At 45.8% G+C, this 13,666-nt stretch overlaps 1 protein-coding gene across 1 annotated transcript in view; it reads right to left on the reverse strand.

The window, feature by feature from the left end:
* Positions 1 to 13,666, reverse strand: part of LOC126259206 (valine--tRNA ligase) — a 235,842-nt gene that overhangs the window by 102,181 nt on the left and 119,995 nt on the right. Inside the window, exon 10 of the mRNA XM_049955797.1 lies at positions 9,327 to 9,417. Coding sequence (XP_049811754.1) covers positions 9,327 to 9,417 — 91 coding nt within the window. The remainder of the gene's footprint in view (positions 1 to 9,326; positions 9,418 to 13,666) is intronic.

A 13,666-nucleotide genomic window follows, 5' to 3' on the forward strand; every position in this document is an offset into this window, starting at 1 on the left:
TGCCCGGGCAAGCTTAAAACATGGGCTGCATAAGCGGCCAGCAAACGTTGGCGCCGTAACCGCAGGGGAGGGACACCTGCCTCCACTAGTATGCTGTCCACAGGGCTGGTGCGGAAAGCACCAGTGGCAAGCCGTATGCCGCTGTGTAGGATTGGGTCCAGTACCCGCAGCGCAGATGGGGATGCTGAGCCATAAGCCAGGCTCCCATAATCCAGACGAGACTGAATTAACGCCTGGTAGAGCCGTATCAGGGTAGGTCGGTCGGCGCCCTAGCGGGTGTGGCTCAAACATCTCAGAGCATTTAGATGCCGCCAACACGCCTGTTTAAGCTGCCGAATCTGAGGCAGCCAAGTCAGCCGGGCATCAAAAACTACACCCAAAAACCTGTGGGTCTCCACCACAGCAAGGAGTTCGTCGGCAAGATAAAGCCGCGGATCAGGATGGACTGTTCAGCGCCGGCACAAATGCATAACGCGGGTCTTGGCAGCCGAAAACTGAAAACCATGCGCTACAGCCCAAGACTGCGCCTTGCGGATAGCGCCCTGTAGCTGACGTTCAACAGCTGCAATGCAAGTAGAGCTGTAGTAAAGGCAGAAGTCGTCAGCATACAGGGAAGCAGAGACAGAATTTCCCATGGCCGCAGCGAGCCCGTTAATGGCTATTAAAAACAGGCAGACACTTAAAACAGAACCCTGTGGCACACCGTTCTCCTGGACGTGGGAGGAACTATACGAGGCCGCGACTTGCACGCGGAAGGTACGATACGACAGAAAATTGCGGATAAAAATCGGCAGAGGACCCTGAAGACCCCATCCATGAAGCGTACAAAGGATGTGATGATGCCATGTTGTATCGTACGCCTTCCGCATGTCGAAAAAGACAGCGACCAGGTGCTGACGGCGGGCAAAGGCAGTACGGATGGCAGACTCCAGGCTCACCAGATTGTCAGTGGCGGAGCGGCCTTTACGGAACCCACCCTGAGAAGGAGCCAGAAGGCCCCGAGACTCCAGTACCCAATTCAAGTGCCGGCTCACCATCCGTTCAAGCAACTTGCAAAGAACGTTGGTGAGGCTAATGGGATGGTAGCTGTCCACCTCCAGAGGGTTCTCTCCAGGTTTCAAAATGGGGATGACAATGCTTTCCCGCCATTGCGACGGAAACTCCCCCTCGACCCAAAGATGGTTGTAAAGATCGAGGAGGCGCCGCTGGCAGTCCACTGAAAGGTGTTTCAGCATCTGACAGTGGATGCCATCTGGCCCAGGAGCGGTATCAGGGCAAGCGGCTAGGGCACTGCGAAATTCCCACTCACTGAATGGAGCATTGTAAGATTCTGGGTGGTGGGTGCGAAACGAAAGGCTCCGACGTTCCATCCGCTCTTTAATGGAGCGGAAGGCCAGTGGGTAATTAGAAGAAGCGGAACTAAGAGCAAAATGCTCTGCCAAGCTGTTGGCAATTTCGCCGGAGTCTGTACAAACTGCTCCATTCAGTGAGAGCGCAGGGACGCTGACAGGGGTCCGATAGCCATAGAAGTGTCGGATCTTGGCCCAGACCTGCGATGGAGAGACATGGAGGCCAATGGTGGACACATACCGCTCCCAGCACTCCTGCTTGCTTTGGCGGATAAGGCGGCAGGCCCGTGCACGCAGCCGTTTGAAGGTGATGAGGTGTTCAATGCAGGGATGTCGCTTGTGACGCTGTAGTGCCCGCCGGCGATCTTTAATCGCTGCAGCGATCTCAGGTGACCACCAAGGCACAGTCCGCCACCGAGGGGACCAAGAGGAACGGGGAATGGCAGATTCGGCGGCAGTAACGATGCCGGTGGTGACCGATTGAACCACCGCATCAATGTCATCATTAGAGAGAGGCTCAATAGCGGCAGTGGAAGAGAACAAGTCCCAGTCAGCCTTACTCATAGCCCATCTGCTAGGGCGCCCAGAAGAGTGACGCTGTGGTAGAGACAGAAAGATTGGAAAGTGGTCACTACCACACAGGTCGTCATGCACACTCCATTGGACAGACGGTAAGAGGCTAGGGCTACAGATCGATAGGTCAATGGCGGAGTATGTGCCATGCGCCACACTGAAGTGTGTGGAGGCACCATCATTTAAAATCGAGAGATCGAGCTGCGACAATAAATGCTCAACAGTGGCGCCTCGACCTGTTGCCACTGACCCACCCCACAGAGGGTTATGGGCGTTGAAGTCGCCCAATAGCAAGAAAGGTGGCGGCAATTGGGCTATCAGCGCAGCCAGGACATGCTGCGAGACATCACCATCCGGTGGAAGGTAAAGACTGCAGACGGTAACAGCCTGTGGCGTCCACACCCGAACAGCGACAGCCTCTAAAGGTGTTTGGAGAGGGACAGACGCGCTGTGCAGAGTGTGAAGGACATAGAGGCAGACGCCACCAGACACCCTTTCATATGCTGCCCGGTTCTTATAATAACCCCGATAGCTACGGAGGGCGGGGGTTCGCATTGCTGGAAACCAAGTTTCCTGAAGAGCAATGCAGAAGAAAGGGTGAAGGCTGATAAGTTGGCGGAGCTCAGCTAGATGGTGGAAGAAACCGCTGCAGTTCCACTGGAGGATGGTATTGTCCATTGCGGAGAAAGGCGTGACGGGACTGGGAAGGCATATTACGCCACTGGGTCACCTGCTGCCGCCAATGGAGCACCCGTGCAAGTGCTATCCATTGCATCTGAGGGATCGGCGACATCGAGGCCCTCAGCGGACGCAAGGATCTCCACCTCATCCTCAGACGCAGAGCTTTTAGGTAGCGGTGGAGAAGGTGCCACCGCAGGTGTCTTGGACTTACGGGTCTTCAAAGTAGTTTTCTCTCGCTGTTCCTTTGGTTGCCGTTGTTGAGAGGGCTTATTGGAGTCAGTCTCCGGGACCGAAGAGGATCGCGAAGCCCGTCGACCAGCGACTTGTGGCTTCTTCAGCCACTGGTTGGTGTCTGCTGTGCCGCTGGTAGGAACCTGGGAAGGGAGTGACCCAAGGGATCCCTTCCGAGCGAGAGAAGCCGAAGAAGACTTACGCTTCTCCAGCTTAGAAGTGGGGACTGGTGTCCCCGGTGGTTTAGTGGGTGCTGCTCCCGAGGTAGATGGTGTGGGAGCAACAGCAAGAGAAGGGGCCCCCATCGTCAAGGGGGCAGGTGAGGTCCTTTGACTCTGAGAGCTGACTGTATATCTTGCAGCTGAAGGAGCTGAAGCAGGAGTGACAGTGGAGGCATAAGATGACATCATGCGCACGGGATGTAGCCGTTCAAATTTCCGCTTAGCCTCAGTGTAAGTCAGTCGGTCCAGGGTCTTATATTCCATGATTTTGCGTTCTTTCTGTAAGATACTGCAGTCCGGCGAGCAAGGGGAATGAGGCTCTCCACAGTTGACACAGACGGGAGGCGGAGCACATGGAGTATCGGGATGAGATGGGCGTCCGCAATCTCGACATGTGAGGCTAGAAGTACAGCGAGAGGACATGTGAGCGAACTTCCAGCACTTAAAGCACCGCATCGGGGGAGGGATATAGGGTTTGACGTCACACCGGTAGACCATCACCTTGACCTTCTCTGGTAAGGTACCACCTTCGAAGGCCAAGATGAAGGCACCGGTAGCTACCTGATTGTCCCTCGGACCCCGATGAACACGCCGGACGAAATGTACACCTCGGCACTCTAAATTGGCGCGCAGCTCGTCATCAGACTGCAAAAGGAGGTCCCTATGGAAAATAACACCCTGGACCATATTTAAACTCTTATGTGGGGTGATGGTAATGTGAACATCCCCCAACTTGTCACAAGCAAGTAACCTGCGTGACTGGGCAGAGGATGCCGTTTTTATCAAAACTGACCCAGAGCGCATTTTGGACAAGCCCTCCACCTCCCCAAACTTGTCCTCTAAATGCTCTACAAAGAACTGAGGCTTCACGGATAGAAACGAGTCACCATCAGCTCTGGTACAGACGAGATACCTGGGCGAATACACGTCACTGTCATTCATTGCCTTTCATTCCTCCCATGGTGTGGCCAGGGATGGGAACGATTTGGGGTCATAAACGTTAGCTTTAAAATGAGCCCTCGAACGCTTAGAGACTGCTGGTGGCTGGCCACCAGCGAGAGATGATGTACCACGCTTCATTGCGGGTCATCCACCCTGATGCCACCTACTCCGACCAAGGGCCCTCCCCACGGGCGCCACCCAGCCGCAGCAATAGCCACCTGGCAGGATGGCCATTGCCGGGAGTCCTGATGCCCCACGGAGATGGGCATCTACTCCTTGACATACGCGGGGAGTTAACGGCGCAGGCATCAGTAGAGCGATCCCTGTGTTGTCAGGGGGCTACAACCAACAGGGTACATGGCGGCCCCACCACAATGGACTGGCTACCGTGCTGGATCTTAGGTGCAAAAATGTCCAAGGTCGTCGTCGCAGTTAAAAGCAACACTGCAGAGTGCAGTGTGGTAATCGCACCCAGGGACGTATCCTCGCCCAAGAGATGGAAAACGAGCGGGACACCATTGCAACGACGAAAAAGCCGGCTAAAGGTCTCAATGCACGATGGAGACAGTGCACCATGTAAGGCGCCCTTCCCCAATTGGCTCGCTCTTCGGAATAATTTAGAAAGATGGAGGTCAAACCCGAGAGGGGACCATCACATAAGGCCGAAACATTTGAGACTCATTTTAGTCGCCTCTTACGACAGGCAGGAATACCGCGGGCCTATTCTAACCCCCGAACCCGCAAGGGGGGGGGGGGGGGGTAGATGATGAGGAGATGTGGCTTGTCATCAGACGAGAGATGTTTAATCACCTGACTGTGGATCCGATCCGGCCCAGAAGCTGTGTCGGGACAATGTGCAAGGGTGCTGAGGAGCTCCCACTCTGTAAATGGGGCATTATAGGGTTCACTGTGGCATGTAGTGAATGAAAGGACTTTCCTTTCCATTCGCCATTTGAGGGTGCGAAAGGCTGGGGGATAGTTCTCCGTTGTGGAGGCTCCAGCATAGTGCTCAGCAAAGTGCTCGGTAATCGCGTTTGCGTCGGTACAGAGCAAGCTATTGATGGTAGCGCCAGGGACACCTGTTGGGGGTCTGGTATCCAAAAAGACATCTGATCTTTGTCCAGACTTGGAAAGGTGACATATGGCACCCAATGGTTGACATGTACCTCTCCCAACACTCCTGTTTCCGTGATTTTATAAGCAGGCGAACATGGCCACAGAGACGCTTAAAGGCTATTAGGTGTCCTAGGGAAGGGTGCTGCTTATGTCTCTGTAGAGCTCGCTGAAGATCTTTAATTGCCTCAGCGACTTCCAGCAACCACCAAGGGACTGTCTTTCGCCGGGGGCACTCTAGAGAACGAGGGAAAGCAATGTCCGCTGCAGAAATTATCGTTTTAGTGACCTGCTCAATCACAATATTTAGCAATTGCTAAGGGTTGCTTGGATTGTTAGTCTCTTTACATACTCTACCCTTATTTACTTTTTATATATTCCAGTTTAACTAACTGTTCACATACACACAAATGGAATCTCCAGTTTGGAATATCAACAATATTAGGAAAAGGATAGATTGCTGCTCACCATGAAGATGACCTGTTGGAACTGCTGTAAAACAGTCTTTTTGTTGTGCCTGTCTGCAACTCGACGAGTCATTTTTATGGTGAGTAGCAATCTATAATTTTCTGAGAGAGAGAGAGAGAGAGAGAGAGAGAGAGAGAGAGAGAAGGTTGGGGGGGGGGGCGGCAGGGGCATGTCACAGATATATCTAAATAAGGCCTCAGAGATAATAAGAGACCTGTAATATAATATAATACTCTTTGCACTGACCAGCAGTTCCATGACATCCCATGACAGTCGGTCCAATACAACCAAGAAATGTGGGAGTTAGTTTAGCATCTGACACCAATAACATGTACTCATGACACCTTAAGTACCACAGAGATAAGACACATAATGGATCCTGTCATGATAACAGAGACATGGCTACAATCAGATATTAAATATGCTTGGGGTTCTGTGTTCTCTAGATCTACACCAATTTTATCACAAGGATTTCATACTAAATACACTTGCCATTTAATGCAGACATACACAATAAGCAAGCAACATTATACTTCTATTGTTATGTATACAAAATGTGTGTATGTTATAGACATTGATTTGTACATATTTATTGTTTATCCCTTGTATCAGATGCCACCAGTGATGGGTTATATGCCTCAACACCAGTCCAACAGTTAAATATTTTACACACAGCTCATAGTGTACAGCAAAGTAACTTTTAACAAATATTTACAAACTGTGGAGCACCAAACATAAAAGATTTTCATTCCCTTCTAGTAAGTCTTTCTTTCCCTAAATGAAATTTCCTCGAAATGTGTATGTCCATAAAAATGTTATTATATATCTCATTTTCAACTTTGTATGTCAATGCATGCACAGTACACTAAGGCATATCAACAGAATTATAAAAGAAAACAAACAATGGAAAATCCCAGAAGGAATGTAACAATACTATGAAAGAGATAGTTGCTACTCACCATATAGCAGAGACAAGGTCTTCATTGGAAATAGACAACCAACACCAACACACACACACACACACACACACACACACACACACACACACACACACACACACACGACCAGTCTCTGGCTGCTGTGGCACACTTATAAAAGAATGCATTTTAAACTTACAGATAACAACCACCTCAGTTAAGTACATTTTCATATCTTTTGAAGTGTGCCAATACTTAACACGACATCATTTGGTAACTAAAATACTGAGTATTAACAGAATTTTAATTCATATTTATCAGCTTGCCTTTATCTGTCCTGCCACTGAAGTGAATAATGCTTGGAAGACATCCACACAATGTCAACAATGGACTTATATTACTTTACCTCATGATTCAAACTGCAGATGTAAAATAGCACAAGAGTTGAGCCAACAGAAAAGCAGCAGTGAAAGAGCTACATTTGCATTACTTTTTATATGAACTGAGGTGATGCCCAGAGAATACTTGTGCACTTAGTTAAATTACCGAAACATTTCACTTTCATCACATTGTTTCTCAACCTTTTTAATTTAGGTTTAGCATGCAGATGGACAATGATGCTGCAAGGAAACAAGCACTCACCAGACTACAGTTCATATGGGGAGAGAAAAGCTCCGACAGCTGACACAGCCTTGGCGCACTTGCTTTGGACATCCATGATGGCCAATCAGATCGTGAGCTTTTGTTTCGTTACCATGACAACGCCCCAGAGTTGCCATAGTGCTGGAGACCACTGCTGGCTCACTGTCCGTGCATGTGGAATATTGGCAACTGCGCTGCCAGCTGTCAGAGCTCTTCTCTCGACATACGAAGTACAGGTAAGAAAATATGCAAGTGCTGGTCTTAACCTGTGTTCAATCTATGGTTACTTCAATTATAAACTCAAAACTGTAAGCAAATGTTCCTGTCTGATTGTTGTTCAACTTCTTGTTCACCAGTCCAAAAATGGTCTGTGTCGCCCCCCCCCCCCCCCCCCCGCCCCCCTCCCACTAACATACAACAAGTGGATTTTGCTCATTTGAAGGACTGAAATGGTGTGGATTCTTCATTCACATGAAGAAATCAGTGATATCCACAGTGAATCTCAAACTGAGTCCACATTTCTACATTTCCAGAAGGCTTCTGACACTGTTCCTCAGAAGTTGCTTCTAACCAAATTGTATGCCTTTGGGCTGTGAAATATCATTTAAGTTGTGCAACTGGATTCATGACTACCTGTCAGAAAGGTAACATTTCATACTAACTGATGGAAAATCATCAGGTAAAATGGAAGTGATACCCTGGCGTTCCCCAAGGAAGTGTTATTAAGCCCACTATTGTCACTATTATTCCTAATCTACATAAATGATTTAAAGATTGTTCGCAGAGGATGCTGTCATTTATCACTGGAAAAAGTCATCAGAAGATCAAAATCAATTATTTAGAGAAGATTACCTGGTGCGAAAAGTAGCAACTGACTCTAAACCATAAATATGTGAGGTCATCCATGTAAGTACTAAATGAAATTGTTAAATTTTGGCTACATGATACATCACACAAACCCAAAGGCTGCAAATTCCTCTAAGTGCCTAGGGATTACAATTACAAACAATTTAAATTGGAACAACCACACAGAAAATGCTGTGGGAACAGTTAACCAACGACTGTGTTTTATTGGCAGAACATTTAGAAGATGCAACAGATACACGAAAGAGATGCCCATGCTCTTCTGGAATATTACTGCACAGTATGGGATTCTTACCAGATAGGATGATGGGTAATGTTGGGGGGAAAGGGCAGTTCATTTCATATTACTGTGAAATAAGGGAGAGAGTGTCACAGAGAAGATGCGCAATTTGGAGCAGCAATCATTAAAATAAGATTTTTTTCATCGCTGTGAGATACTTCCATGGAATCTGAGTCACCAACTTTCTCCTCTGAATGAAAGCAATATTTTGTTGATGCCCATCTACAAGGGGGAAGTAACTGTCATAATAAAATAAGAAAAATTAGAGCTCACACTGAAAAATTTGTGTGGTTGTTTCTCCCACACACGGTATGATAGTGGAATGGTTGAGACATAGTCTGAATGTGGTTTGATGAAGCATCTGCCAAGCACTTAAGTATGAGTTGCAGAGGAGTCATGTAGATGTCGATGGATGCAGATGTTATTACCTAATGACACAATCACCTGACCTTATTACTAATAAACAATATCACTATTTCATGTAATTTTGTTTCATATGAGTGACAGTGTAATTATTTTATATTTTAGGTAATGTGCTACACTGTCGTTCTTTACTACAGTTTGTCCAACTATTTGTTTCAAAGTCCTATGAATTACAGGAACATTAAGTGTATTATCGCAGCCATAACTGAAGCACATCACATTCTCTGCATCTTAAAATAGTATTTCCTTTTCTGTCAATTTCAATTCACTATTTCCAACCGCATTAACATCTCTTGCTTTTATAGTGACAGTTCAGTTAGATGATACTATTCTTAATGAACTCCTAAGATCTTAATTGACCCAATATTTGGGAGCATTTCTCAGTTTCATCATTTCTTTTCCTGCCTTTTTGTTTCATAATAAAGTATTACACACTGGACTGCAAAATAAAGTGTTTCACAAAACAATACTTACTCACGACAATATTCAGACTAAAACATTTTTGAAAAATCCAGGTTTCAAAACTGTACTTGGAAATATTGTGTTCTATCTTGACATTCAATTGTATGGTAAACTTTAAGTTTTTTATAATAAAAGCCATTTGAAATAAATATATACACACCATTCCCTTTTGTAGAGACGGATCTTTCAGAGTTACATGGTATGCTGGTATTCTATGACCCCACCAGAGTTGCCGCGAAACACACCAGTCCCTAATAACCATAAGAATAACATGGAGCGCACCTTTACACATTAACTTTAATCATTATTACTATTCTTAAAAACTCATTTATAATATTTATTGGTACAGATACACCTTACATCATTAGAACTATCAGTCTGATAATGGCTCCAAGCTTTAAATTGTTTCTGGCTTTTATTTATTTACTGCTGGAATCCTCATTATGTAACAGAATCTTAGTCATGCCCAGATCAACACAGAGAGAGAGAGAGAGAGAGAGAGAGAGAGAGAGAGAGAGGCACAGCAGAAAGGAAAGTTAACTAATAAGTACTATCCTCCAGAATGAGATTTTCACTCTGCAGCGGAGTGTGCGCTGATATGAAACTTCCTGGCAGATTAAAACTGTGTGCCCGACCAAGACTCGAACTCGGGACCTTTGCCTTTCGCAGGCAAGTGCTCTACCATCTGAGCTACTGAAGCACGACTCACGCCCGGTCCTCACAGCTTTACTTCTGCCAGTATCTCGTCTCCTACCTTCCAAACTTTACAGAAGCTCTCCTGCGAGCACTTGCCCGCGAAAGGCAAAGGTCCCGAGTTCGAGTCTCGGTCGGGCACACAGTTTTAATCTGCCAGGAAGTTTCAAGTACTATCCTGTTCTTCAATTCAGTCCTCCTGTCTCCTCTGAGTTGTAGTTCTGCATGATCCACAGCTGTTTAATCTGGGAACCCTTGCTCGCATGTACTTTTACAGTAGGAGAATACAGGAGCATACAGAATTGATTGGCTAATTTTATGGACTAAGAGATGAATACACTAAGCAGATTCAGAAGGACGTAGGTTGCAGTAGGTACTGGGAGATGAAGAAGCTTGCACAGGATAGAGTAGAATGGAGAGCTGCGTCAAACCAGTCTCAGGACTGAAGACCACAACAACAAAAACAACAACAACAAGGTTTCATGGAGAGAGAGAGAGAGAGAGAGAGAGAGAGAGAGAGAGAGAGAGAGCAATGGAGGGAGGGAGGGGGTGGAGGGAGAAAGAGCTTCCAGACAACACTTGTCTGGGCACAGTTAGGCTTGGGGGTTCCTAATGTGTGCATGAAATTACATATGCGAGGGAAAACAATAAGGCTTCTTCAGCCGCATATATTGATACATAAAGGGCTCTTTGAAGGATATGATATTAGTGTAGTGACTGTGTGGACGTCTGTGGAAAGCTCCATAACTGAGATGGCGAGGAGTTTTGAGTTTTGATTACAGTGGAAGAATTCAAACAGACCTTACTTGTTTATTTCTACGGGGTGTTCAAAAAGTCTCTCCACAGTGCCGTATGACTGTTAGACGTGCGTGCTGTACGATTGTTCACCTGCCTGGGTTGCTTCCCGTCAAGTGGACTCTCCCAACATTCCACTGTTTCGTTTATCTCAGTAAAAATGAATATTCAATAAATTAATAACTTTTATTTCACTGTCAATACTGTCATTATCTGCTCTTCTTTCAAATGACGGAAAGCACTACAGCTTTCGCCTTTTCCTGGGCCCTTTCTGCTATTGAGGCTATCTAATAGATGCCATTTAATTTCCTAGCATACACAATACAAGAGACACAAACATTATAATTGTAAGGACTTGAATGATCCTAATGAACTGACATATCAGAAGTTACAAAATGAGAGCAGTAGAGCAGATATGTGCAGTGTCTCAGCAATATGTGATGGTGCCCTGCCCAGAACAGAAAACAGTCCACGCAGCCAAGCAAATGAAATCTGATTTCCTAATCTATAAACTATACTTGATACTAACATATATGATCTGACAGGGCATGAATTATCCTATAGAACTGATGTATCAGATGTTGCAAAAGGTGAGCAGTGCACCAAAAGTTCTTGCAGTTTATCAGAAACATTCACTGCCACACGAATCAGAATCTGGCACACACAGCCAAACACATGAAACTGCAATCATTGTGACAGTACACAGGGATACTGATTTTATAAAGAATATTATTGAAGAGTGGTTCTACGCACACTGGAACATACAATTAGCTTACAGTGGCCATAGCCTGCAGCAGTCATCAGGCTGAGTCAGCTGTCCACTGGCCATGTGCACAATATGTTCATCCCTGTCAGCTGGCCAGTCAGGCAGGATGCTTGTGCTTTGCAGCCATGAAAAGATTAAATGAGCCTATGACAAATATACTACTCTGCTTTTGATCTCAAACTCATCTGTTGATTATACCTGGTCCCATGGTCCCAGACAATTATACAAGGTCCCAGACTATTGAGTAATACTCAAGTTTCAGTTGAACACGAGTTTTTAAGTGACCTCCTTCATGCGTGGACTACACTTCCTAAGGGTACTTCCAATGAATCTCAGTCTAACACCTGCATTAGCTTCTTGTTGTTCCACTTTAATTGCTCTGTACACATAATGTCAGATATCTAATGCAAGGGGGTGCTTCTAGTGACTGTTTGGCAATGGTGTTACCACAAAACAATGGAACTCTCCATCTATTTATGTGCAGTACATTACATTTGCCTATCCCTGCACCAAGCACCTATTCTCTGCAATTTGTATGTCTGAAGATTTATCTCTGTTAAGACTGACATGCTGTTTTCTATTTGCAAGGCACACTTTAATCCAATCAAACAGCTAATCAAACAACAAAAACAAAGATATCAACCATTTCCTAAATCGTCTGAAATCCTTGCTTGTCACACTCCCACCACACACCTTGCTTGTCATGTTTGATGCCATCTCCCTATATACCAACATCCCCAATGTACATGGTCGGTCTGCTGCTGACCGTGCCCACCTGATTCCAAACCTATGGCATCCTGCCTACTCACTTTAATCAACTTTATTCTTATCAACAACTACTTCACCTTTGAGAGGCAGACAACTTTATTCTTACCAACAACTACTTCACCTTTGAGGGGCAGACATACAAACAGATTAGGGGTATGGTCACGGGAACCAAGATGGCTCCTTCCTATGCCAACCTTTTCATGGGTCACTTTAAGGGGGCTTTTCTGGGATCCATAACTCTAACCCCTAATTTGGTTTAGGTACATTGATGATGTCTTTACCATATGGACCCATGGTGAGGAAGACTTGTTCAAATTCCTGGAACTTCTGAATATCTTCCCCCAACTAAATTTCACATGGTCATATTCCGAATCCCAAGCCATTTTCCTTGATGTTGATGTCTTCCTCACCGAAAACCAGCTACACACTCCTGGCCACATAAAAACCTACTAAAAAACAACAGTACTTACATTTTGACAGTTACCACTCTTTCCATATCAAATGTTCCCTCCCATACAGCCTTGGCATTCAAGGCAAATGTATTTGTTTGGATGCAGACTCCTTACAGCAAGACAACATCATTCTCACCTCAGGGTTCACTGGACATAATTACCCCACCAGCCTAGTACAAAAGCAGTTTTCCTGGGTCATCACATCCAAGCCTGGACTGCTGATCCATCCAAATAACAACTTCGGAGCACACCACTGGTCACTCAGTATTATCCTGGTCCATGTATTAATCAGCTACTTCAACAAGGCCATGACTTCCTAAAACCATACCCTGAAATGACATCCATTCTGTCTGAGATTTTGCGCACAACAACTAGAATAACTTTTTGTCACCCTGACCCTATGCTCCTTCTGTATCCATCTCCCTACTCTATGGCTCCTACCCCTCCTACCCCTGTGACTTTCCCCACTGCAAGACTTGCCCTATGCACCCTCCTATCGCCACCTACATCAGCCTTGTAACTGGCAAAACATATACTGTCAAAGGCGGAGCCATCTGTGAAACATGTCATATACCAACTGTTATTTGAACACTGTTTGGCCTTTTACAGTGACATGACTACCACCAAATTATCAGTTAGGGTAAGTGGACATAGGCAGAGAGTGTATACTGGTAACATGCAATATCCTGTTGCAGAACATTTTCTACAACATGACAATCATGACCTTGGTGCCTGTTTCACCATATGTGCCATCTGTGTTCTTCCCCCAGACACCAGGTTCTCAGAACTCTGCAGGTGGGAACTAGTGTTACACCATGCCTTTCATTCTTGCCATCCATGTGGCCTTAATTTACGTTAACTTCATCCACCTCAGGATTTCTTCAAGTAACTACTCCTTCCTTCACTCCATCTTAGTTTTCTACATCTTTCATTTTCTTATCTGTATATTTTTCGCCGGCCCCTCCCTCCTGTGTTACGTACAATGCACTTAGCTTTTCACTCTTATTTACTCATACATGATGTTTA

This window comes from Schistocerca nitens, chromosome 5 (genome assembly GCF_023898315.1).
Source record: "Schistocerca nitens isolate TAMUIC-IGC-003100 chromosome 5, iqSchNite1.1, whole genome shotgun sequence".
Classification (NCBI taxonomy): domain Eukaryota; kingdom Metazoa; phylum Arthropoda; class Insecta; order Orthoptera; family Acrididae; genus Schistocerca; species Schistocerca nitens.